The sequence below is a fragment of the Python bivittatus genome, unplaced genomic scaffold, assembly GCF_059951505.1.
Source record: "Python bivittatus isolate LINGU-HERP-01145 unplaced genomic scaffold, Pbiv_v1 ctg000530_np1212, whole genome shotgun sequence".
NCBI classification, from domain to species: domain Eukaryota; kingdom Metazoa; phylum Chordata; class Lepidosauria; order Squamata; family Pythonidae; genus Python; species Python bivittatus.
In genome coordinates, this window is record NW_028277085.1 from 3,118,494 (window position 1) to 3,145,437 (window position 26,944).

The 26,944-nt window shown below is 44.4% G+C and overlaps 2 protein-coding genes across 2 annotated transcripts in view; one reads left to right on the forward strand and one right to left on the reverse strand.

Moving 5' to 3' along the window:
- The window catches only part of CSPG4 (chondroitin sulfate proteoglycan 4), a 60,776-nt gene extending 55,812 nt beyond the window's left edge, over nucleotides 1-4,964 (reverse strand). Inside the window, exon 1 of the mRNA XM_088148372.1 lies at nucleotides 4,761-4,964. Coding sequence (XP_088004498.1) covers nucleotides 4,761-4,857 — 97 coding nt within the window. The 5' untranslated portion in view covers nucleotides 4,858-4,964. The remainder of the gene's footprint in view (nucleotides 1-4,760) is intronic.
- A 15,704-nt stretch (nucleotides 4,965-20,668) lies between these two features.
- On the forward strand, nucleotides 20,669-25,878 carry CIMAP1C (ciliary microtubule associated protein 1C). The gene is made up of 4 exons (XM_025169785.2): nucleotides 20,669-21,027; nucleotides 21,499-21,609; nucleotides 22,912-23,025; nucleotides 25,102-25,878. Exons 1-4 carry the CDS (start codon nucleotides 20,754-20,756, stop codon nucleotides 25,578-25,580), a joined length of 978 nt encoding a protein of 325 aa, XP_025025553.2. The 5' UTR covers nucleotides 20,669-20,753; the 3' UTR covers nucleotides 25,581-25,878.
- Nucleotides 25,879-26,944: the final 1,066 nt, after the last annotated feature.

Genomic DNA, 26,944 nt, shown 5'->3' on the forward strand with positions numbered 1-26,944 from the left:
GTGTAGAGAGCAAGGAAGATGACCTTGATGCAGACATGCAGGAACTGTTACCTAGGCAAAAAGGGTTGAAGCATTTTTTAAGCCCAGAACACCCAGATAACCTTCAGAAGCAGATCAGGCAGAGGTTGCCCTGATTCCCTGGAGATTAAGAAGGAGGAGGCCCAGCACAATCAGTCTTGCAAGGTTCTGTTATTATAGCCACTCTCCATCAAAGTTTTAGCTTTCTGTGAATTGATTTCAAGGTCTGGTCTACCTAGTGGGGCTGACAAGTGGATACTGAATTAGGAGCACAAAAAGGAGCTAGTCTGGTAGATTTCAGCATAACAAGTGACAGCAAGGACCAGTCAATTCCTGGCTATATCCTGGCTCCTTTCGGTAATTGGTCCAAGAACCAAGGAAAATGTTAGGAATCTTGAGAATCCAGATATTGTCCTAAGAAGTGTCTATGAATTCATAGGTTGCAGCAGGAAATCTAAACCAATGGCAGGAAATGACAAGCAACAGCATCAAAGGACAATAATTACATTTCACCATTCCTTTCAGATTTAGCCTCACCAATTCTTTCTGCTAATAGAGTTTAACTGTAAGGCCTGAGAAGAAGGTTTTCTTTGATGTAGCTGGAAGCTGTCCCTGTCTTCTTGGCCAAAAGCAATGAGGAACATTGACTCGATGTCCCTGGTATTTTGCTGGACCCACGTCTGGTGATCCAGCACTTTTTGGAAATAATGTGCTCGTATGAAACATCACGGCTAGAGCTAGACTCAGGGCCAGTGAAATAATCAAGGGTTATGTCTGGTTCACATTCATTTGGGTGGAAAAAGTTGGAAAAGAGAAATGTCTTGGCTAGTGGAGAAAAATTCAGTTTGGTGGATGAAAAGAGGCTTTCAAAACATCTTTTGAGGAGAAGAGGATTTGGGTGACATGATCAAGGGTGACATGATTGTAGCAAAAGGAAAAAAAATTGAGAAATTGCATGCTTTTAGTATAGCATGAGAACTGAAACAGAGATGGGTTGTATCAATGGAAAAGTTTGATAGCAGATGGTGTCAGAAATATAGTGTGAGAACAGATGTGCAGACTGCGCAATTAATGAACTAGCACAATTGGTCAAAGAATTGAACAGAAACGCACACATTATAGAGAAATGTAAAATATTCTATAATGCTATTTGGCTGATTAATATGAGGTAACATAATTAATTGTATTTATCATCATACAGTTATTACATCTAAAAAGTTTCTCACATTAATGATCTACTGATTTTCCAATAATAAATATGTAAACAGTTCTTTTGTTCTTCTGATGATCTCTCCAAGATAATGAATCTATTAATTCCACATTAGCTTTCAAGAGAAAATAAATTACTGTTAATCAGACTCATTAAACTGATGGGCAAACAAGCTATTTGAATCCATGTATATGTAATTTAATTCTATTCTTTTAAATGCCAGAAAATACCAAATCCAATAGCTCAATCAATTAAGCAATTAGCCAATGACAGAATCTTTCAAGGCATTAAATATACAAGTATCTAAGGATGATATTTATGGCCCAGTATATTTCTCCACAGAACTGTAACAACGATCAGCTTATCTATCAAACACAATATATCTCAGCAGCAGCTGACTCAAATATTGACTATTAATTCATAATGCAGCTGTTCTTGATAACCATCAAATCAATTTTTCCTAAGGCACAAGAAAGAACTTCTGGTATCTCCGGATAATTTTTTCCAACTCTCAGCTATAAAATGCAGCTTCAAATGCAGCTCTAAACTGAAATAACACCTTGCCATAATCGTTTTTTAAAAATTCAAATCTGGGTGTTTTACAGAAAGCACGATCCATGGATGAAGCCAGAACAAGCAGGAACAATCATGGAAAAAATTAGTCATGACAGGTACTGACAAAAGAAACTAAGTAAATTCCAGTTGTAGGAGTGGGATGTTGGAAAAGAGTTTGGTTTCCAGCACATCCAAGGCTGGCTGAAGAGCTCTCCATCTTGCAAATATGATCATTCTTCATTGATGGGGAAGAGAAAAAAGGACCAAGGTGGGAGATCTCGCAACAAAATATTCGGGCAAGAGCTAGAGGAGAGATGAGGAACCTCTAAGATAGTCAGAAGAATCAGGTCTTACATTGGATCCAGAGGGATGAGGCTCTTTCCTTAATGATTTATATGGCTGTCCTAGCATGGATAAGGATGAAATAGAAAAGACAGAGGAGAAAAATAGGGAGGGCTGCCAAAGATTTATAGGGCCAAGTTACAGAAACCACCCAGTGGAGAAAACATGGTCACCACTCTCTGGAAATGGGTTGGTATTTTGCATTCCTGTTTATCCTGCAGAATGAATGTAACTGTTCATTCTGCTGGATCGGTTCCCTGCCTAGACGGCACCACCTGACCTCACATTCAAAAAAATAGGGAGGAGCAGGCAGAGATGGATTCATTTGCAGGATTTTATCCATTTCTAGTATGCGGTCCGGGCACTCCCTGGCTTCTCTAGCCAAATGGCACCACCCGCAAACAGGGCTCCAGGGAGCCCAAGGTTTGCAGACCTACAAGAGATATTTATGGAAAAATAGGGAAGGTATTTGACCTCGGCCTCTCTCCCTCTAAGCCATCATGATCTTTGCTGGCCTCCTGCTTTAAGTGGCATGAAAGATCCCTGATACAATCAGTGATGGAGCGTGCCTAGGAGGCACAAAATAAACCTCTGGAAGAGTTATTTATAAGGGGTGAAGAACTTGAGGACTTCTAAATGTGACCCTAGTATGGTTTCCAGGAGTCCAAGCCTGCATGGTCAGTGATGAGGCAGACTGGAGGTTGGGGATCAGAAATATCTGGACATCTTCAGGTTGTCCATCACTAGAGGACGTTGGATACAAAAGTTACTGTAAGCAAATCTACCTAGCTAGATTGTTTGATTCAAATCAGCATGCTGAGTTCAACCTCCCTCTATGTACATACTGGGGCTTTCCTTGCCCTTCAAGAATTGCCAATAGTCCCAGGGACATAGAAGTAATTCTCAGCCAAATTCCCTTGTCAGATCTTAGACCCTAAAAAGAATGACTTTTAGTGATCTGCTTCTGACCAACTCCCATAATATTGCTGTATGTTTCCTTCTTCATTCATTCAAGCAGCCTCTCCTGATCTAAGAACCATGAGGGTTCTTCTCTTTGATCAACACTTTTTTATTCACATGTCTGATTTCCCTAGCATTTTCCCAAAAGGAACCTACTCTTCCTGAAAGTTCAGCCCATTCTTTACATCTTCAGCCTCTTGTTTCTATGCTCCTCTCGTCCCTTAGCTTTTCTGCATCTCAGAGTCTTCTTTCAGCACTAACAAACCAGCACCATTTAAATCAGTGTTTCTTTTATTCCAACCAACTTGATGATTTTCCTTTCCCACATGGGAGATAAACTGAAAGCTGATTTGTTCTCTGGGCAACCAAACACTTTGTGAAGGCGAACGGTATCAGAGGCTTCCTCGCCATTAGCAAATACAGTAAAGGATGCAAGTACGTCTGTTTTGGAACTGAAGCCAGCACACCGAAATAAAAATAGATGTATTTATTTCTCCTAGCATATTCCAATTGGAAAAATAAATAAAATAAGGGCAAAATACTTCTGCTATATAAGGGCAAGAAGCACATGGTGTTGTAAGTGGGCAGCAATGATGAATCGGTGCTTCATGGTGTCTGGATTTAATATGCTGCTTCCCCTTAACGTTACAGCCTTTACCAGGTCTGTAAAATTTTCAGTTTCCCCTTGATAATTATGAAATCATGCTCCTTTTCAAGTACCTGCCGACTGCATGGTAGGACAATTGGCAGTTCAGGTTTCTAGATACCAAATATTCCTTGTATGTCAGGACTATGTATTCATCACCCAATATTTAGCCACATTCAAGCAACTAGGCAGGTGGTACATTCAGAATCCACATGGTTTGCATTCAGCAGTTCGGGCTCAACTTCCCCATGGCTCTTACCCTTGAAAAGTGATGTTCTAAGAGCATCTCAGCAGGAAAAAGAGAGGTGAGAACTTTGCAGCGCCCTCTGTAAGAAGACCTGAAGAAGGTACTGATTCTGCCTCAAATCCCATAACTTGATAGGCAGAACATGGACCTTCCAGACTGCATTCATTTCTTATGTGTCATAAAAAGAGAAAGTTAAGCCAGCTCCCCCCAACTTTCCACCAATGTGACTGATTTCACAGCCTAGCATGTCTCCAACCTGTTCCTGTTGTAAACTGGGTCTCCTCGAGGACATCTGAGCCCACATCTCACAGAGCTGGGATGTCCACCCCAGCTGGTGCTCTTGTAACCCTCAGCTTCAGCTGATCTCTGATTCGATCTATTTGAGGGAGTTTGCCTTTAAGAAGGCTGCTCCTTCGGCTACTTGAAAATTGGAATTTAAATACAGGTCAGAGGATGCTCGTTCGAATGAACACCAAACACCAAGCTTGAGAATTCCAAAAGCTCTAGCTGGAAGGACAGAAAACCGGCAACGTATTTCTCTTCAAATTTCTGGCTCACTCCTAGCCCCCATTCCTTTCGTTGCTGAGGCTGTCAGACAAACGTCAGCCTCTCTCGATCCCTTAGGGATGCAAACATTGTACACTCCAATGTATTGACTTGGCCTGACATGTGCAGTTGGCCCACTCTTTCCTTTGGACAAAGCTCCATCATTGTTTTTCTCCCCTGGAAAGCCAGAAAGCAAATCCAAAAGAGAGGTGGGGTAAGGGGGAAAGATTACTTACCTCCAGACTCTGGATTGGCACAAATTGGGAGAAGACATAGCAGAAGTTGGAAGAGTGGCCCAAAAGCCCATGTTCCTTGAGGAAGTCTAGATGCCATGGTATTGCCTACAACTGGGCCAGTGGCTCTCAGATCATTCCCCTCACACCAAGGAGGATCAAGCGGGTGAGTCAGGCGTTAGAAACAGAGGCTGTCTGTTTTCAATTGAGTTTTCAGCTACTACTATATTTAATAAACTTGCTGCTGGGACAGGGAGGGACATTCTGAATTTCCCCACCAGTCACAAGCAGGCTGGGCTAGCACAGGCACCTCTCATATTACAGATTAGTTCTCTTCTTAAAGGGAACTTCAGTTCTTCCCTATTTCTCTCCTCAAAGCACATACCATTTCTATTTTCTTTCTCTTCCAAAATCATTTGGGCCTCCAAGGGAGTGGTTCAGCTCTTTCTTGTGCTGGTTTTCACTGTGCCAGGAAGATGCTTCATGGTGCAGAGAAGAAGAGTTGTGCTTAAAACGTGATGGCCAATTTGCAATCTGGACATGGTGGATTGGCTGCTGAAAAATCACTGGCCGAGCCAAGTTGTGTTTTTGCCCAGGTTTCTCTTTCACTGATTTTTGGGGTGTTGAACAGGTCTTCAAACTGTGGAAACCAGTAATTGAAGACCCTTGGGGGAAGTTTCACAACCTCTCAGACTGCAACCTGAATGATTGCAAGGGACACGAGGCAGATTTGGAGAAGAAATGGGCCAAGCAGGATGGTTTGATGGTTTGCTTCCAGGGGAAAAGTCTCCCCAACTGTATCACGGTGGGGGCTTTAGAAAGTGCAATTTGTGGTTTGAAGCAGTTCAAGCCAGGGTATAGGGCAGCACAGTAGGGCACTTGCATGACAAAACAAGAACCCAGATAGAATGACCAACAATCCCAATCAAACAGATCAAAGAGCATCTGATGGGAAAGATCCTGAGAACCTGGAGAGACGCTAAAAAGCACGGGTAGACAATGCTTCCTTGAGATGATGCTCCAAGACTTGGTGAAGTGGATTCTAATTTAGGAACAGTTACAGAATTGCTTTTTTAAACTCTATCACTAAGTCTTCCTGTGTTAGCATTTCAAGAGCTGCAGTGGATTAACACCTCTCTGGAATATTGAGCTTGATGGTGAAATCATCTATTCTGGCCTGATCTAAAATCCCTTCCTATGTTTTAATGGAGGTCCAGAAGAAAATGGAACAGGTAGGCAATAGTTATTTGTTCACCATGACCCAAGAGAAGAAATGCACCATCAAAAATGAGAACTGAGATGCTGATTTTTACATGCTCTCTCTTTCTCCCTCCCTCTGAATTGTTATATATAATTTGAATACAATCCCCGAGTTAAGAACACCCAGTTTAAAGATGACCCATAGTTAAGAATGGAGCCTACCGTGGCAAAATTTGAGTTAAAAAGACAACGATTCGAGTTAAATAGACAATGATTCAAGTTAAATACACAATACTGCTTATACAATATTATACAATAATACTGTTCAGGCTTACGTACAAATTCGACTTAAGGACAGACCATGGGAACGGAACTTGGTCTTAAACTGGGCACTACCTGGGCTATAGAATTCCAGTATGATTGGTGACCATGCTCATGCAGCCAGAACACCATCATGAACATGATGTAGGCTTTCCACTGTGGAATCAGAGAGCCTGATTCTTATCGTAGTGCTGTTCCTTGAAAGTGGGAGAGATGGAAAATTTGCCCATAGGAATGACGGGCTGAGTTTCTGCTGCTACAAGAGCAGAGGCTGGTCAGAAGGGTGGCAGTGCAGACTTTACTGGAGAACCAGGCAACCTATGACCTCAAACACAGAGACCCTCGGTTTCATTTGCAAAATCCATGGCAAGCCAAGAGATCTCTAGCATGAATTACCTGACCAACCCGGCATGTTTTGGAGGAAAAAAGGAGGTGTCAGAGAAAGCTTAGAGGGGCCACCTACTTTGGTCTCTGACCTCACCCATGGCTTGATTAAATTCCACCCACCTTTGACCTGCAAGTACTTCCAAAGAAATGAGGAATTGGCACCTTCTGATCCTCCAGATGTGCTGAGTCTCAAGTCTCAACAATCCAGCACCTGGATTACTCTGTCACCTGGTCAAAAGACCTGTCCGTTCCACTTTTAAAATTATGCCAGTGAAAAGAACTGGATTGCTAGCCTATCTTGCGTGTTTCAAATAAATATACATATTAAAAAAAAAACAACCCTTGAAACAAGGTGAACCATATCTGGAGCAGAGAGGAGACCACCTACTTTTATCAATCTATCTTTGAAGAGCAAAATTGGAAACCAATGTAAACCATGGGGGGGGGGGGGGTGATTTATTATTATTGGCGTGTTTTTAAAATAATTTTGATTTATTCCTATTATTGCTTTTATCGTCATAATGTGTTGCAACCCACCTAGGCTTCTTTGAGTTGGGCAAGCTCTGAAAACCACAAAATAAATAAAGCAATAAAATACACATAAATGTCCAGTTTTCACTTCCAAGGGCCATTTGGTCCCAGATCTACGTGAATGCCCACCAGACCTTTCTGTATATCCACCTTGGTGGTACTCAGACCACTTCAAAAGAAGATGCTTCTGGTTTCATGCTTTGGAGTGAAATTTCTGGGTGTGGCTGCATTGCAAAATAGCTGCTTCTGCAGCTGGATTTCCCTCACGCTAGCAAGCTTTCTGCCTGAGCCCCAATTTTCACAAGCATAATCTCTTTTGCAAATCTCCCCAGTTCACACTGATCAGCCAAGGCCTTTGATCCAGCGTGGGGACCGGCATCAAGTTTTGCTTGATCCAGCTTGAAAGAAGTCTGACCTCTTTCTTTAATCAGCAGCTGTGGCAGCTCCTGTTTGGGCAGGAACTGTGAAACTGAATTAATGGGTTGTTTATTCTTGTTTCCTAGATCATTAATAAAGATCTTACGTAAATGTAGTGCTTGGTCGGCTTTGGAAGACTTTTATGAGCCTCCCCCTCTGGGTTTTAGTAAAGTCATTGCCTAATTGAATTAAGATTTTGGAATATCTTTTTTGCCAAGCTTTCCTGATTTGGACTGATTCGATTTTACAAAAGGCTCCTTTCTGTTCCCCAATCATAGCTCCCCACAGCAGTCAAAATCCTTCCATCTCTCTTCCCCTACTTTTCATTATTGTGAAGAAGGTGACAAATATTCAGATAAATTATGTCCCAGATCTTTTCAGCATCCACTGATGTGTACATCAATCTGCCCACCCACCAATGATAAGACGTTTCTCCTATCTCGATAGCTTTTGTGGAGGCACGAGGCTTACTATCTAAATTGTGCAGGGCAGATGAAGAAGACTGATTGCATGAAGACACATGACTCCCCTTGAGGCAGAGTCATTAGTCTATGAAGCCCAGGACTGTCAGTAGATCTTTGACAGTGGATCTCTGGAACCAGATAGAGATGTTTCCATAACTGCTGATAACTGGGGTTTTCTGTAAGTAAGCTGTGCTTGGAGTAGGGTTCCTCAACCTTAGCAAGACTTCAACTTCCAGAATTCTCCAGCCAACCATGCTGGCTGGGGAATTCTGGGAGTAGAACTCCACATATCTTAAAGTTGCTAAGGTTGAGAAATCCTGGCTTGGAGACTTCTGCAGGCACATTATATAACCTGCCACTGACCGACCGCTTCTTCCCTTCCAAAGACAGTTGACTTAGAACATTTCTTCTTACCAGTGGTGAGGCTGTTAGAAGATTGGAGATGAGATATCTATCCACTGTTGGAATATGGAGCCTGTACCTCCAGCCCAGATTGGAAGCCAGTAAATTTGAAGTGGTCAACAAAAATGGGAGCCCTTCTGCTTTGGATGAGGACCTTTGGGCCTCCCAAATGTTATCAAGCTCCAGCTTGCATTAAGCTCATGCTAGACTAAATATGACAATAGTCAGATATGATGGGTGTTAGAGTCCATCCAGGTCTAGAAATGGCAGTTGGGTTCATCCTCACATCTTAGCTAGGAGCAGAGGGCAGGGTCTTTGTCAAAGAAGGACTCTTCTGGGAGATATCAGTGACGGGCAACAAGGCCTAGCAGCTGCCAAATTTTATGGGCACCATGACTTGTCCAACATTATGTGAACCAGCTCAGACAACTGATTTGCATATTGTTCTACTACAATTGCTTGTCTTTGGCCATATTGAATAAACCCAGCTAGGTTCAGTTTATAAACCATGGTTTATGACTTAGCACTGTGTTTCAACTCAGCTAACTATGGCTTATTCAACAAACCATGCTGAAACAAACTATGGCCAATGCAAAATGGAACCAACGAACCAGCAACCGCAGCAGGGTCATGTAGGTAAGTCTTATTAACGATCTGACCCTTCTCCTACACAACTATTTCGTGCTCCAGACCCACAGGACCTCTTTTCACCCAGCTGCCCACGGCTTGGACAAGCATTTCCTTCATACAGGGCCTGCTGCACTCCCACTCTGCCAGTCCTATTTATAGGCTGGCAACTGGCAACACGCTACAACAATGCAACGTATATATCATTGCTCCGGCTAAGCCCTGTTTACATCGTTCCTTATGCTTCCATTCTTGGGAATGTTGATGCTCGTAAATAACAGCACTTCCAAGAGGCTTGATATAAAATCCCCAGCACTTTATACATTGGAGATTTCCAAGCCTTATTTATGTGTCTTATTAAATGTAACCCTGCCAAGGGAAGAAGGAAAACAGGCAGTAACTCACGATGCTCTGACTATGGCCGCATCTTCCCAGGGCTCAGTTGGGAGTGAGCATCGGTGGGGGAAACTCTTGCCCAGTTCTGCATCAGGAGCTAATACTCAACAAATCCTGTTCGGGATGTTTCTTTCCAGTCTGGCTGGTGGTTTCTCCTTCTCCCATGGCTGGTGGTCTTGCCTTCTATGAGGAAAGTGCCCCAGGTGGGAATTCCTTTGGTAGACAATCATTGGATAGGGGGATTAGGGATGTCCTCAGATGGAAACAGCGTTTGCACTGTGTGAGACAGTGGCTGATTCAAAATCAGGATCATGATATCAAGAGAGAAGGAACTGGCAGAGCTGCCCTTTATTGAAATAAGCTCTAGAGGATTATTGGTTGAAACCCATTAAAATCTCCTGGCAAGGTGGTGGAAATGGGCCAGATCTAAATAGTTGGAGCTGGACAGAGTGAGAAGGAAAATTTTGAAGATTGTTTGCTGTTCATTTCCTTCCTTCCTTCCTTCCTTCCTTCCTTCCTTCCTTCCTTCCTTCCTTCCTTCCTTCCTTCCTTCCTTCCTTCCTTCCTTCCTTCCTTCCTTCCTTCCGCAAACAACAGCTTCCAAACACTTTTTCTTTCTAATGAAGATAAAATGCCACTACATTCTCACAGACAAAACCTTGATGGGGTGCGGTTTTGATTTTGGCTTAACATACTTTATGGACCCAACCAGTTGTGGCTGTTGCAATCAAACATTGGCTAGGCAAACCAGGGCTTTTGTGCAGTGTGTGAATGAATGACTGCATCATTCATACAACCTACTTGAGCTGGTTATGGATTAGTCCATTTTCTGAGATTTCCTCTCTCTCTTGGCCAGGATGGGTTTCCACAACATGTTAACTCAGAAAAACACTATCCAGATTTAAGATTAACCTTGGGTTGTCTGAATGCAGCCAGTGTACCTAATTTGCTTAAGTGTGGTGTGTGCACACATTCAGAACCACCCTCTAGATGTATCTCCTAATTCTCAGCCAGAATGGATCCTCCTATACCTCAAGATCATTTAGGTCTTGCATGTTTGATCCACAATGATGTTTCTCAGTTGGCCACCATCAGGAGATGTTCCCAACATCCAAAATACTATTCTTAAACCTCCAGAACAGCAGCAGCTGGAATGAAATCCAACTGAAGTCTAGCAAAGGAATTCCCAGCTGGGGTACTTTATCCAGCTACAACCTGATCCTACAACTATTTAGATCTGGCCCATTTCCACCCTTGAAAGAAGACTTTAAGGGGCTTCAACCCATAATCCTCTAGAGCTTATTTCAATAAAGGGCAGTTTATCCGTTCTGCTGGTTCCCTCTCTGGTGTTATCACAATCCTGATTTTGAATCAGCTACTGTCTCACGCAGTGCAAATGCTGTTTCAATTTGAGGACTTCCCTAATCCTCCTATCAGATGATTGCCGAGCATCTGACCATGTTTGTGTCAAACACAAGGAGCTTCTCTTTGTAAAACCCAAGGGCAAACGCCAAAGGCCGCAGGGAGAATATGTGGAACCAGTTGTCATTTATCATCACAACAACAGCAGGACAAGAACCAAAACAGGAGCCTGGAAAGACAAAGGGGGAGATGCTGGCATGTTGGGGGGGGGACCCCGAGGTTGGAGGGCTTTGACAGTGCACTTAGGGCAGCCCGCTTGACTTTTTTAATCCTCCTCCCAAAGACACCCCTGAATGGAAGGGTATCCCCCAAAATGGGCTGATCCTCCCCTGGAGGGTTCATGTTCCTAAGTAGCTGACACCGTTCTCACAGTCCGTCCCTGGATGCAGATATTAATTTTAGCTGCCTTCTCATATTTCCTTCAAGGAGTTCAATCCCGTCAACATGCTTTGGCACCACCCCGAGGTCACCCCACTCAGGAAGGCAGCAACGTGTTGAGTCTGCGTTGGGTCTTCCTTTCAGAACTCAGCTGGGCCATCTTCTGACCACATGTTCTTCAGCATCATTGTAAATCGGGGGTGGTCCGTGTGCCTTGATATACCTCCTTTGTCCCTTCTAGGCTCCCCCCCCCCGACTTCTTTACAAAAACAAATTCAAAGGCCTAGTTCTCCTGCTCAATGGGGGTATTGGGACTGGCCAGGCCTGGGGCCATTTTGTGACTGCGCCTACCCCATGCTGTCACTATGCCAAATGTTTCTCCTGCCCCAAAAAGGCCTCTTATTCCTGGATCATAGCTTAGCACTTATTTGAGTTAAAAAGGAGATGGATTAATAGAATAAAGAACTATGCCTGGTTTAGGGCGTTCTGCAAATATTCAAGCAATTCTGGGCTCCGTTGTTGGAGCAGTCCTCTTGCCAGGTGTTTTAGGACACGCACGCTGCCTTTTCACCCACATTTGCTGGGTCTCTGTCCCCCAATTCTGATACCTGGCAAAGCAGACGTTCTTGTGGCCGGGGGATGGACTTATCCTATATCTTGGAAACGAATCATTTCCTAGCAGCGTTCCTCCCCTTTCCCCTGGTTCCTCCAACCCCAGAAAGGGGAGCTGCAGCCCTCTGTAAAAATTCCCAGCCGAGACGGCTTTCTGCAGCAAAGTTTGGTTCTCTGCAGCTGTTGCCTTTTTTCCTTTCCAGCTCAGCATCTGGATCAACGTGTGGGGGGAAGAGTCAACTGTGGGGGATCCAGGCCACTGAGCAGCCTGCCTTCCTGTCCAATGGAGAGCGATGCCTTTGAGGCTCGTGAGCTTCTTCCACCCGAGGAAGAGATGTTGGCCACCTGCCCTCCAAACCAAACATCCCTATTATGGTTGTGACAGACTGTAGCTCTTTGGCATCCTCTCTTTGTGAAGCTCAGCGATTCTCCGATGAAATCAGTCTTATCACCCTCTTTCTAAAGGAACGTCGCCGGGGAGGGAAGACCTTTGCCACCAACTGCTTATTGGCTCCTCCTGGCCACCGATTGGCCCTTGCCAAGCTCTTCCCCCCAAAACCATGTAGCCCACGTTGGATCATACGCGTCCCCTCCCCACCCTAGTGCCCAGAGCAGACGCTGGTGAGTCATTTGACTCTTTTTGCACTTCCAAGCAGAATAGCAAACCACACTTTTAGTAAATGAGGATGTGCTCTTCAAAAACTAACCAGCTCTTATTACAGATTTTTATTATATTTTCCCCCAGGAGTTGAGAACAGCTGATATCCCCACAAGGAGGCTGGTTCAGAAAGGGTGACCAGACTCTGGAAGTCTCCCTTGACTCTGGGTCTCCATGATCTAATGCCACCTTTCTCTTCCACCAATTTCAAATATCGTTGACTTTTATTCTAATCCCCCCAAGAGTCTTGTAAGGTAGGACCTTTTCATCCTCCTTAAAGTGAGGAAGGTAACAGACACTTTGCTAAAGCTGCCCCATGAATTTTCAGCAGAGTAACACTGGAAGAATCTCCCCAAACTTTGTTCATCCCCCCCACCCCACCCCTGGTGTGGGTTTCATTGCCAGGGTTATATCTTTTGCAAAAGCACCATTTAATGAATCAGTGCATTGTTTCTTCCATTCACGGTCTCAAACCTGATGGGTAAATTTGCATGGGAGTATGCCGGGTGTCAGCAGTTCCACACGCCCCCCTCCAAGAGGAAATTGTATGGAGTTTCTGAATCCTGAACACACAGGAACGTGCTGAACACAAAGAAGTTCTCACCGAATTGGAATCGCTTTAATTCTTGTTATTTTTGGAGAGCGCATCACCCTCACCCCCAAGTGGTAAGGCAGGACCTTTTAATTCTCCTTAAAGTGAGGAAGGTAAGAGGTGGAACCACGCCTGTGATCACCTCTGCAAATCTCTCTCTCCCTTAGACAGCGATACCGGTGAATTTCCTCTACCGCTGCTATCGGCGTCTCTAAGCAGTTTACGATAAGGCCATAAAACGAAGGTGAAAGCCATGAATATTAAAAATGAATTAAAACCATCCACAGTTAAAAACCCTGCCCAGAATGGCATGTTTTAACAGCCTTTTGAAGAGTCAATAAACAGGTCATATTCCCCCCCCATGCAGCGCGGAATGCATTCTATTTAAAAGGCTCCAATATGTCAGACCTTCATCTGTCTGCAGTGCTACAGCGTGCCCAAATTGTCCCACCGCACCTACGTTCCCCATTTAATGGTCCCCATCATTATCTTTCTGGCACAGCCTCTGCTCACTTCAGTCTCTCTCTCTGCCCCTCCTGTTTTTACAGTAAGGCAGAGCTGGAATTGCAAAGCTGCAGTGGATTTTTATACCACGACAAGCCGGCGCTGCTGGAAATGTTTCCAGGGTGCACAGTTTTCTGGCTGTTGGGCCTTCAAGCTATTTCAAGGACTGGTTAGTTACCACAGCCATTTTCTTCCTGCAAATGACCATAAAAGGGGTTTGGGGAGGGGAGGTTGGGTGGAATATATATTTTTATTCCTACAGTGGCCACTAACTGCCATGGCATCATCTAATTGCCAGATGTTTTTTTGGTGGAGGCACACAGGGGAGGACATTGGATTCCCCCAAAGTCTGGATTCCCCCCAATGGCCCAGTTCTGCTCACGAGGGCCACTGCTTTTGTACGTGAGTTTAGTTTCACGCGGCACTTGTTGCTTTAGGTCAGGGTTTCTCAACCTTGGCCACTTGAAGATGTGTGGACTTCAGCTCCCAGAATTCCCCAGCCAGCATGAAGTCCACACATCTTCAAGTGGCCAAGGTTGAGAAACACCACTTTCAATGTTTGGTTGGATTTTAAATTGTATGCCAGCTAGTTCAACGCACAGGGGGCTTGGAAGTGTGTAATGGTATGTGGGAATGACCTTGGGAGATGGGGGAAAAGCCACCGCCAGGGGAATGGTCGGATAAGAGGCAGCTGAGACCACAGAAGGAATAGGAATGTGGAAAACATCTCAGAAGGGACCCTCCCTAGTTTCTTGTAAAAGTGACGGGGCTGTAAAAGTGACGGGGAAGAGATGTACTTTCAGACTCGCAAGGTTCTGTTAATGTAACCTTACAAAAAAGTATATTTAGTTCATCTGGGCGTGCTTCCTGTCTGGACTACATCTCAAGGCTGACAACATGTGAACAACAGCCAAAGCGTCTTTCATGGCCTCTCTTCTGATCTAGGGGATCCTTCTGGGTTTAGGGCTGAATTTTTGCTTGGTAGGACAATGCCCTTGCCCCAAATTGCAAGTGCTCAAAGGAAGTACCCATTGGAAGATGCCTTGTGAAGCCACCTAGGGCCTCCCCCCAATTTCTAAAGAGCAGAGAGAGCTGGCCTAGAAGGAATCTCCCATCATTTGTGTGGGATGAACCTATGTTTCGTCCAACTCTGAAAGCATCAGAGGAGTGTTGAAACAGCATGAGGAATGGCAAACACTAGCACTGTTCCATCATGCAAATGTCCTACTCCAAGTGAATGAATTATGGCTTCCTTGCCCAGCTAAATCTGCACACTTTTCTCCCCTCCCTGCCCCAGTCTTTTCAATTTCAAGCAGAATCGTTTCTACTGAAAATTCTCGGTCCAGCCTTTCTGTACATGCTCTTGCGCGACAGTCCAGGAAGACACTCAGCTCCTCCTCCAGCCTGCATTAGAAGTTAAAATTGAATGAACTTTGATCAGGAAGAGAGCAAGACATCTTGATCCATAGTACCAGCAACTATGCAGCTGCTTCTAAATGTAAGACAGTGACAACACCTAAACCTCTGCCCCACTAATCTAGGGCATTAATATGTTGCAGTTATATGTCTGGGTTACAGCTTCTCTGTCAAACAAATCCGTTGCTTTTTTTTTTTTTGAAGGAGAGTCTGTGTCTAGCTTTAAAAAAAACCAGTCCAACTTTTATACAGAAGAAACAGGCCAAATTAAAGCAGAGATTGTCCTTTTAGGAATCTTAGTACTAAGGAATGTTGTCTGCTGACCCAGTATTGATGAATGTGCTCTAAAAAGTTATGTGGTCGGTTGCAGGTTGTAGAGTGATGAAAGTCTTATTGAGGTAGTTGACCAACTAGTATCAAGTTTTCTCTTTGGTTTGACTTGATCATTGCCCCTTTTCTTAGAATGGGTTCTTGTCCATCCTCAACCATGGAAGTTTGTTGGGTGACTTAAGGCCAGTCTCGGCCTCTCCCCCACCCCAGCCTTCCTTCCTCCCAGGGTTGTCCCGGGGAAAAGTACCCTGCCTTGACCTGAATGGCAGGATAGAAATTGGATAAATAAGTACAAGATAAAATAAATAAATGCCTGAAGGAAGAGGCGTGTCTTCCAATGTCACCTGAAAGAAAATAGTTGGGGTGTGGATTTCTATGGGCAGAGGATGGCATAATTGGGTGATATTACTTGGAAGGCCCTGCTTTGGCTTACTGTATTATGAACTGAACCAACCTATGAAACCACAAGCAGGACTTATTGCAGACCCTCCTTGAGCAGGTCTCCACAAGTCCTCCACAAGCAGGTCTCCACGAGCCCTCCACAAGACCTCCAGGAGCCAGCTGCTCTTAACGCATAGGGTAAATGCCATGAGAGAAGGCAATGTTAAGCATGTGGGGTTTTGAGCAACCATTGGAATACATTCAATTGTTGGTTGATGGCACAATATTTCTAGTATTTCCCTATCCTCACCAAATAGGGAGGAGGAACATATATCTAATGCTCCTTCTGATGGCCATAAAGATGCCATCGCTAGGCAGGGACAAGGTAGGTTCAGTCAGGTTGCCGCTTGGAAGGATGAGAACGCAGGGATTTTCATCTGAGAGGGAGGCAGACACACAGACAAAAAATTGTCCACCACGAGGATCTCTCTTCATGGGCCTTCAGAGCCTGTTTTGGTGTTTCCATTTGATGTTTGCTTAGTGGAATGGCCATTTCTTCCTTTTGTGGGACACGATAGCAGTCTTCAGTCCAGGCACATGATAGTCACATATCTCATGGCAAGGATCAGTTCCTTGTGATTCTCAGCATCTGCTGTAAACAATCTTTCTCGTGTGGCCAACAAGCTTGCTCCAACCCAACGTTCTGCCCAGATTGATCTGAGATCAATGTGCGATCTTTAGATCCTTTAATCAGTACCAAGGGCTGGAAGATAGCTTGGACAGGCTGTGTGAATCAGGTGATTACAGGAATCCCTAACTGGGCTGATTTGCTTGTGCAGAGCCCGTTATATGAAAAGCAACCACTGGTTTACTCAAGTTCGGGGGCGTGTGTAAGGGGGAGGGAGTCAAAAAAGTCGAGATGGCAGCTGTGAACGTGCAATCAAAGCTCTGCCCTGTTTTTTAGGAGTATTGCATATGCCTTGTATATAGAAAGGAATGGGGCTTCTATGGCACCATGTTGGCCAGATTTAGGGTTGCATGTGTGGTACAAATTGAGGGCACTGACCAATTTGGCAAAAGAGTGCCGAAAACCAATTTTTTGCTGAAAGAAGAAAGAAATGATATGATGATTTATGAGTCTGAAGATTAAGAAAGATGAAGATTAAATGAAGGGCTGAAGGGAATTATATAATATCTAGGAGGAAGGAAAGACAATAAGATTGTAATTATCTGTTGAAGAGACGGTCAGAAGTCATATTTCTTTACTGTTTTTTCTTCTCTTTTTCATTTCTTGCATCCCTTCCCTTCCCTTCCCTTCCCTTCCCTTCCCTTCCCTTCCCTTCCCTTCCCTTCCCTTCCCTTCCCCTTGACTCTGTGAAAAATCCTTAATAAACATAAATAAATAACAAGAGTGCCAAAGACCCTCCAGATAGCTCGACACCGTGGCTGAAACTGGATTCTCCTTTCCTTTATTCCACCGGCGAGTTACTTAACGCTGCTCGTCTTGACCTCTGGCTATTCCTCTTTAGCAGCGCTGCGGAAGCCCAGCCCCAATTCCACCTCTCCCGCTGCAATAAAGGACGTTCGCCCCCCCAACATCTGCAAGAACATCCAGAGCGCGTCAAGAAGGAGGCTGGGGGAGAGAAACCCCTTTTGCAAGGCAGGAAAGAACCGGGGTGATTCGAGGACCCAGCTCCTGTTCCCGAAGGCTCCGGATCACGGCGAGGAAGAGGCCCAGCCGTTTAGCCTCAACGCAGGCGGACCTCGGCCGCGCTCTGCCAGAACCGTAGCAAAATGGGAATAAACAAGTCAGCCTTCCAGCCTGCATCACGGTTGCCTCAGCAACCAGGCAGCCAATGGGGAGAGGAGGAAGTGTTGATGCTCCCCAAGGCTGGTGTGCGTGCAGATCCAGGGAAGGGGTTGGAAAGATGCTTCGGGAGTGACTTCTTGCCAATCTGCCTCCAGCTTCGCCTCCCGGCTGAACAGAAAGGCTGAGCACGGCTCAGGCGAATCGCGGTTATTTTAACCGGTTGTAGTAAGGACAACCCCAAGTTCATTCCGCATTCCGGCTTCTTCTCTAGCGTAAGCCTCAAAGTCGGTTGGGTTTCCCCGGGATCTCCTGTCCCAGCAGTAGCCAGCTTCCACCCGGCTGAATTTTCTGAGATGGGTCAAGGGTTGGTTAGGTCAACATGGCTTGGAAGGGCTTATTTCCTCATTTCCAGTGTGCCAGGAAAAAGGAGAAATGATTATTTCTCAACTTTGGCACTGGCCAGCCTGCCTGCCTGCCTGCCTGCCTGCCTGCCTGCCTGCCTGCCTTCCTTCCTTCCTTCCTTCCTTCCTTCCTTCCTTCCTTCCTTCCTTCCTTCCTTCCTTCCTTCCTTCCTTCCTTCCTTCCTTCCTTCCTTTTCCAGTCATGATGAAAAGGGCATCACGTTCTCTAATTTATTATATTTTTACAGCCTCTTCTCTCTCTTAACGATGCACACGTTCTTCTCTTTTCCAAGCCTGTTCATTTCTGAAGTACATCTGCCGAGAAGGCCTTAAACCACTGAAGAAGCCTCCTCCTCCTCATCTCAACTCCTACGCTCGGAAAGTTTCTTGGCTTGGCTGTGAATAGGATCAAGACTAAGTCTCCTTGGGAGTAAAACCAGGCACAGAGATGTGGGAAAGGGGAGCTTGTGAATGGAAAAGATGACGGGGTGGGTCGAGGGTTGGAAAACAGGGAGGAGGGGAGGTAGATCCCTCGTGCTTGTCTTTTGAGCAGGAGATACTCATTTATTAGAAGTATTTTCATTTTCAGCTCTGTGAACAGGAATATCCAAAGGATGTGAAATACCAGAAGTCTGTTGGAGACTTTCTGTTGTAGAGATGACACTTCCAGGAAACTGAGTCAGTCTCCTCCAACTTGACTCCTCCGACTTGACTCCTGGTCACTTCAGGGACTTCAGGGACCCATCCATGCTTTTTTCTTGGCACAATATCAAAGAGGCCCTTGTTTCCTTCTGTAATGTTTCCCCCCCCTCTCTCTGAGATCTCTTAGTGGTCTCCCATCCAAGCACTAAGTAAGTCCAGTCCTGCTTACCTTTGTGGAAATCAGCCAAAGTTGGTAGGTGCTGCCTCAGCTAAAGTCTTCAAGTTGAGCTCCACTTCTGTGGCCAAAAAAAATGGCCATTTTTTTTTCTTGATAGCAATTCAGAAGTGATTTGCCATTAGCGCCTTCTCAGATGTGTTTTCCAACTTCCCAGACAAATCTCTAACTTGGAATTTCCTGGTGGTCCCTCATCCATATATAAATTAGGCCCAGGTCTGCTTAGCTTCTGAAGCCATCTAAGGTCCGCCCTGCGTTGCCCAACTAATCTGGAACAAAGATGTCCTTCCTTCTTATTTCTGGGAAATCTCTTCTGAAAGCCTGTCAACGAGGCTTCTGTTTTTCTACCTCACTCTCACGCTGTGGAATTGCACTGAAGTTTATCGCATCGCTGCCCTGTGACTGCAGATATTCCTCCATCTCTCTCTGCAGCCTCCCTGGCTGTCCGCTCTTCCAAGCTGAAAAAGCTTCACGGAGAACTTCCTTCCTAACCATTTCCCTGGAATAGGAAGCCAGGGAGAAACCCAGGCTGGAAAAGATCCCCCCCCCCGCCTGCTCCTTCCTTGGCTGCTGTTTCCTAAAGCGAGTCAAAGAAAATGCCCGCTTTCCTTCGCCTGGGAGAGTTTTGGCGTTTTCTTCACCTTTGAGAACAAATCAGAAAGGGATCCCTTTTTTCTCGGATGATGGAGAAGAAAGAAAACAATGAGAAGGATTTTTTTTAAATGCTTGCATCCATCCATTTGGGGGTCTGTCAGCTCACCTGATGGCAACAATTTCCATGGTTTAATTCTGAGCAGACCCTTGTGATTGAGAGGCAGAGAGAGGTCTGAGGTTGCCAAGTGAAAAATACCCCTCTTGAGTCCTGTCACGGCCGTGTGTGAGGTTTCCACGATGACGGCTTTCGTGGAGTTGTGTTTTCGCTGTGCCTTGATCCTTGTCTTTTTCTTCCTCTATCTCTTAGGGGTTGTTGCCATCAGGGGTTTAGCTTCTATTAATTGCCTTTTATGATAGGATGCTGAAGGTGTTTTTCAAGCTGCTAGGGGCAGGGACGTCTGCAGGAAGGGTCAAAAAAGTCAAGACAGTCTATGGAACTTATACACAATACATCACCCAGCAAGGCAAGTACTCACAGCACAAATTGGTCGGAGTATAAAGAAGGGAGAAGCTAGAAGTCAGATACCTACTTTTCCAAGCATCTTCTCTTCTCTTCTCTTCTCTTCTCTTCTCTTCTCTTCTCTTCTCTTCTCTTCTCTTCTCTTCTCTTCTCTTCTCTTCTCTTCTCTTCTCTTCTCTCCTCTCCTCTCCTCTTCTCTTCTCTTCTCTTCTCTTTTCTTCTCCTCCCTCCCTCCCTCCCTCCCTTCCTTCCTTCCTTCCTTCCTTCCTTCCTTCCTTCCTTCCTTCCTTCCTTCCTTCCTTCCTTCCTTCCTTCCTTCTTTTTCCTTTCCTTCTTTTTCCCTTTTTTCATTTTTTTAAACATTTATAAACAGTAACAAATACTAATACAGTGGAGACTTTAGTATTGAGCATCAAGCTCAAGATGGAAATGTTTTTTGTATTACAGAATAATTTGATGCATTTTGCAATTGTCTGCCAGCTTTACCTGTACAGCTCAAACAATCTTATATTTATTCACATTTTAGAAATTATATTCAACATGGATATAAACTTTTTTTCTTTTTCTTCTCTTTAAAGGTTCAACTTATCTGAACTATCCTAGTGTGCAATATTTTAATGAAGTATTTGCATCTTGTAATGAAATAAAGCAATTACTTGGGGGGGGGGAACCTCAAGAGGGTGGCCATTGAAGCCCTGCCTTTTGGGTTTCTTGAGGTTTCGATTGTAGATTGTTGTGGACACCATCTTGACTTTTATGACCCCTTCTGCAGAGTTCCCAGCTTCTGGGGTTCCAGATCTGCATGCACTCAAGTCATTCCAATTTTGTGTTATCCACAGGGCCCCCAGTGCTGCATTGGTGACCCTCTCCCTCCACACACAGCATAGCGTTGTTATTCCAATGGCAACATCTGCATGGAGAAAAAAAGATCAGAAAGTTGGCTATCTCACCAACCCTGGTTCCTCTCCGACTCCGACCAGTGTGCCATTGGGCAAAAAAAAGTATGCCTTAATCAGTGCCAAATTTAAAGGTGAGTTAGATGCCACGGGAAAAGAACAATGCCCAGAAACAGGAGGGTTCCCAATGATAAGGGAAGGAGCATCTCTTAGCTTCTTGATGTCTCCACAAATGGAGAATTAGCAGCCTGCGGCCACTGGATCCAGTCTAGCCCATTGCTTTATTTGGGAACCCACCTCATCTGCCCAGCTCAGAATTATGGGATGGAACTACTAGCAAACCTAGAATAGGAAAAGCCTTTATCTTTATCTTCTGGAAAGCATACCATAATGTTGCTGAAATTGGGCCTATAGGAAAAGGGAGATGTTCACTAGAGAACCTGGATGACCAGATGATTGATGCTCCCCAAGAAGAATAGCCAGATCAAGGTCTGTTGCTTTCTGCCAAGACTTTGAGGGTGACTCCACCTGTCATGTGTCTCTAGAACAGCCTTCAGGTTCTCTACTTTTGAGTTCCATTTTCAGCTGTTTTGATCCCATTTTAGGTCCAGGACCTGGGAAATATAACCGACACCCTTGCACTGGTATCAAGAACCACGACTTCACCAAGTTTACCGAGCCAGCTTATACCATCCGTGTGAAATCCAGCCCAAAAAGTAAGCAGGAAAAAGAATTCTGGACTCTGAAGAAACATGTAAAAGATCCTTATCAGTTCATACTAATCATGAATGCATGTAATCTAATCACCAAACTAAGTTGGCTAAGTAAACTTTATCTGTACCATGCAGTTTGTGTTCCTGAGACCCACCATGTTTCCAGGGCCAAAATGAACAGAACGAAGGAGATCTGTGATGGAATGAATCTCTTTCTTCTTCTTTTTTTTAAATTGTGGTGCAACTGTGGAGAGGCTCCATTTGAACAGGAGTGATGGCAAAGGGCATAATCTAAATGCTGTTATTCTCACCTTCATAGCAGAAATCAAAATACGGGCTTTGGGATTGAAAAGACCCAATCCAGAAGCAAATAAACCATGTTAAACATGCCATTATATATATTTCAAGAAAAAGAATCCCCAACTAATCCAGAATGAAATCAGGTCAATGACACAATTCACTGTTCTACTAGACTCTTTTCAATGCTTTAGAGGAAATGAGGTCTTAATGACGCAGTGGAGAGCCATCAGTGAAGGACTCAGGTGGGACTTCTTGAGAAGATATCCGCAGTGTAATGAGGCTATGACTGAAGTGGCCTTATTCATAACCAAATCTCATACGGCTGAAAACCTGGAGAAAAGCCTCTGGGGTTCATCTAAGTGAGGCATGAGCCATCTGTGGCCCCTCTACATGTTGAACTTTAGTTCTCATCAACTCTCCCTAGCTTGACTAATGCTAATGGCTGGTGGGAGTTGCAGTCCATCAACATTTGGTAGACCCTGATCAGAGTAATCAGATACATATGGGTGAAAGCAGTCCATATTCATTTAAACAGAACTTTCAGTTGGACTAAGATGGCATAATATTGAAGTGATATGTTCCATATGTTTTGTGTGACCAGCAACGGCTATTTTCCCAAAGCCTTGCAAAAAAAAAAGAGCCCTGCTGAGAGTTTATTGCAGCAAATTCTCAAAAGGGCTTGATTCTCCTCACTAAAGATTGACAAAGAGGTTGGATGGCCACTGCTGGGAACTGAGTGGATTTAGTAGATTCCTTTCCGGAGCAGATGACTCCTGAAGGGCCCTGTTGATTCATTCGTTCCATGAGTCTGTGGTTTTATGACCATGGCCCAATTAGAAGTTAATTACCTCCTGAAAGACTGTGGCCAGATTATCTGGCAAGAGGCACTTCTTGCCACCCCAAGCATTTTGGTAGCTAGATATGTGGATGGTCATTAGAGGAAGATGAAGAAAGCCAGAAAGCCAGGGTTGGCTTCACAGAGACAATTCTTCTTTCCCTTGCAAGCAATCATGGTGCTGGAGAGCCCTGGACCTTGTTACTACGTGGATCCCAGCCTTTCCCGTTTAGGAATATGGAGGCCAGTATCATTCTTCATGCAACAGCGAGGAAAGAGTACAGGTAAGTCACAAGTTGTAGATACTTACATTGGGGTGACTGGTGGATGGGATGGAGCATATGGGGAGGAAAAGGTCCCTGGGGATTAAATGAAGCTTTTCCCAGTCAATGTCAAAGGGTGGCACCTTGGTAGCCCCTCTTGGAAATCATGGATGTGATGAAAAGATATTTAATTCATTGTGATGGCACTCTCCAAGAGTTCTGAAAAAGCTTAGGAATGCCAAGTCCAACCTCAGCCAAGATGGAGAATCATGTACAGGTAGACCTCGACTTACAATCATTCATTTAATGGCTGTTTGAAGTTATGATGGCACTGAAAAAAGTAACTTATGACCAGCCCTCACACAGCCATCGCAGTGTCCCCTCAGTCACAGTCATTATCAAAATTCAGGTATTTGGCAACTGGCATGTATGTATGATGGTTGCAGCATCCTGGGGTCATGTGATCACCATTTGCAACCTTCCCAGGGGGCTTCCAACAAGCAAAGTCAATGGGGAAGCTGGATTCGCTTAATGACCATGGCAAAAAAGGTTGCAAAATCAGGTGTGATTCACTTAACGACTGCATTGTTTAGCAATGGGAGTTCTGGTCCCCATTGTGGTCGTAAGTCGAGGACTACCTGTATTCACTTCTTTTTGCCTTGATATGGTTTCTCATCACTAGTTCCAACAGCTCACTGAGATGCTTTACAGGAACTGCAATAGTTCTTGTAAACAGCATTGAAGGGTTTCCAAAATTCAAAGAGAAGGAAAAAAGACAACAAGTGTTATGAGTCAAATCTGTATGGTAAGTACTTGTCCTTCTAAGTCCAGGGTCCTGAAGATGCTGCCATTCTGTTTGCCTGATGGGACAGGCAATAAAGCCCAGGAAAGAACACCAGGGAAAATAAAGAGGGCAACGGTAGCTATGCAACCATGATCTAGGAGGTTCCTTAGAGCTACTTTTGGAATGAACAGGGAGATTAAGGACAAGTGAAAGTGTCATTGAGGAATTTGTGGCAGTAAAAGGGATGAGAGTACCAAAATGAGAACCAGCAGTCCCCAAGCCTAGGAAGAACTCTTATGTAAACATATCTCAGTTACCTCCAAGGCCATCAGGAGATCATCCAAAACTCTGACAGCTTCCCCCAGGTGGATCTCTTTGAGGGGGAGGGGCTTTGCACCAACAAAGATCTCAAGGAAGCATCTTCTCAAGAATGTCTGACAAAGCAAAATGCCCCCTACCCCCTCTAACAGTGACAATAATCCACTGTATTGCTTCATGAACTCCGATTGGTTTATCTCTTTCCATATTTGCAAGAAGGGGGCTTCTGTAGGGGTGGGGGGCATTCTTTGGTGGGTCTTCTGGCATTTACCAAAGCACTGGAAGGCATTTTGGGGCAGGCGTGGCTATTGTATTCTCCATTATTCTTTCCTACCACTTTTTGTCCCATTCAATGAAGGGGAATGTGCTTTCAGATCTCACTCAACTGAAGGAGAACTTCAATAAAATGGAATAGGGCATTCCTGTACTTGTTTATTTAGGAGATGGTGATTATGCAATCTCTTGTTTGTTACAATGCAGCGTTTTTGGCTTCCCATTTTTCCATCAGGTCCCAATGGAAGAGGTCAGGGAGAAGTCCTCTTACATTGCCCTCACTTTTACATTTTCCTCCTATCCTATACTAGGTAGAAAATTACCCAGGGATGACATTCACTGGGCCTCTAACCAGTCCTTCTCCTGCGTCTGTTTGAAATCACTGTAATCACTTGATCTCCTTCCAAGTAATAGGTGCCATAGCCTGGTAGATTTTACACATCTCGAGATTGTTCTTGGATGGTGTTGGAATAAGGGGGAAAACACTACTTCAGCACCCAAACAGTGAAGGATGTTTCTTTCATTCATGGGCTGGGGTTCATGGGGACAGTGCAGGAAAAAAAGGTTGCTGGGCTATCTCTGTACCATGTAACTCTGTACAATTAGTCATCTATTATCCTTCCCCCCCCCCCATTTCAATTAATCATATGTTACATTTCCCAAGTAGGAGAGGAAAGTCTTAAATGAAGGGGAATCAAAAATAATATTCTTTTGGCTCCCAGGTATAGATTCAACTCCTGCTCCAAATGAGTATTATGTGGAGAAGGTGCATCCTGTTGATGAAGCAAATGCACCAGCGTACAGCATAGGTGCGCGAACACCATATTGGCTGAATAGCCCAACTCCGGGTCCCAACAGCTATACCCTCCCTGGGACAGTGGGTTCCCAGTTATGCAATAAAACAGGGGCTCCCTGCTTATCGAGGACTTTTGGCACACCCGGACGTGATTATATGCCAAGAAGAGGGCCTGGCCCAGCTGCCTATACGATTCCAGAGCCAGGTGTTTACTTGAGACAGCAGCCTTCCTATACATTATCTCAAAGGTTCAATCCTTCCACCAAGGAGTGTACACCAGGGCCGCTGGACTACAATGCAGAACAGGTCACCATCCACAAACCCAGAGCCCCACGCTTCAGCCTGGGCGTTCGCCACTCTGAATATGCCCACGGCACGCCTACAGTTTACCTCATCAAAGAGTGAGTGTCACCTTGGGCACTTGGAAGACAAGATGACCTTTGGAAAGACTCAGCTGCCAAAGATCTTGTCCTGGGCAGCTTCATCCACTAAGCTCAAGCTTATTTTGATGGGCAATCTGGTTGGCAGATTTAAGAAGTTGTGGATGATGGTTAAGTTGGGGCTGTGGGCCATTTGTTAGTTCCTGGATCTAAAGTTCTCCTTTGCAAGATCCTGTCCGAATCCTTCCCGTCTTCTTTCTCATCCTTCTGGTATCTCCTGATAACATTTTTCAAGAAAGTGACTTGGATAGAGTATTGTTTACCCTTCCCCACTGATTTATTGTTGGAAAAGTTTCTGCAGAGAAAGTAGACAAAATGTCTTCTTTCTGTGACTATTTAAAGAACAATAAAATAATGTATAGATACTAAGTCCATAGCACACGTTCTTTGATGCAGAAGTTCTCCTGGGCCTTGTGTTCTTCTGTCCATACTGGGAAAGGAATTTGATTATTTAATCTAGCTATTTAATTGAATTATTCCATCTGGAAGTTCTGCCATAAATACATGGAATTCAGTTGAGGTAAGGGATCTTAGCTTGGAATTATCTGCAGTTGCTGGACTACATCTCCCAGAATCCCACTCCATTGCCCAAGTTGCCTTGGCCTCCCTGGGACCTGTAGTTCAGCAACTACGCTTAGCACTAAGGAATAAGATTTAGCAGTAGGATTACAGACCTTCTCCAGAAGATGGCAACCTTGTCCTATCATTTCTGACTGTAAATCTCACTGAATCTCTTTTGTAGGTGATACAACCCACCATGATAAGAAAGCAAGGAGAAAGCAAAGCCCCTAGAAATAAATTCCAGAAGGAAAAGGGATGGGCCAGTATGTATTCTGGGATTGCTCAGAAATGCAAATTCGGAATGAAAGGACTGCACACCACACAGTGTCACAAGCCACCTTTATTCTTCAGTTATTTATGTTCTATGCAGACCCATCTGATGTCACCCATGGTTTGCAAACCCCTCCACGGATGAAATTCATGTTGATTTCATTTGGGTGGGAGTTAAGCTACCTTGATTTAATTCAGAATTGAGGTGGGTAGACTCACCTATTCCCTCCAAACAATAATTGGAAAAGAATTCGGATTCTTGTTCTGAAATGTTCACCTAATCCTGGTACTTTTTAGGTGCCTCCATTGGAATGACAATGACAATAACAATAAAAATTAGACTTTCTATGCTCCCATTACTGAAATTTCTCATGGCTTTACAATTAAAAATTAAAAGCATGCTAAAAGCAAGTGATTAAAGAGGAATTTTAAGGATCAACAATTAAAAACCTAAAAAAGCTTTTTAAATAGCAGACGAGGAATTGGGCCATGCAATTC

Coding starts and splice junctions, on each gene's coding strand:
- CIMAP1C (XM_025169785.2), top strand. CDS start 20,754: ATGACCCCTTCTGCAGAGTTCCCAGCTTCTGGGGTTCCAGATCTGCAT. Junction 21,610..22,911: donor TGTGAAATCCAGCCCAAAAA/GTAAGCAGGAAA, acceptor TTCCCTTGCAAG/CAATCATGGTGCTGGAGAGC. Junction 23,026..25,101: donor ACAGCGAGGAAAGAGTACAG/GTAAGTCACAAG, acceptor TTTGGCTCCCAG/GTATAGATTCAACTCCTGCT.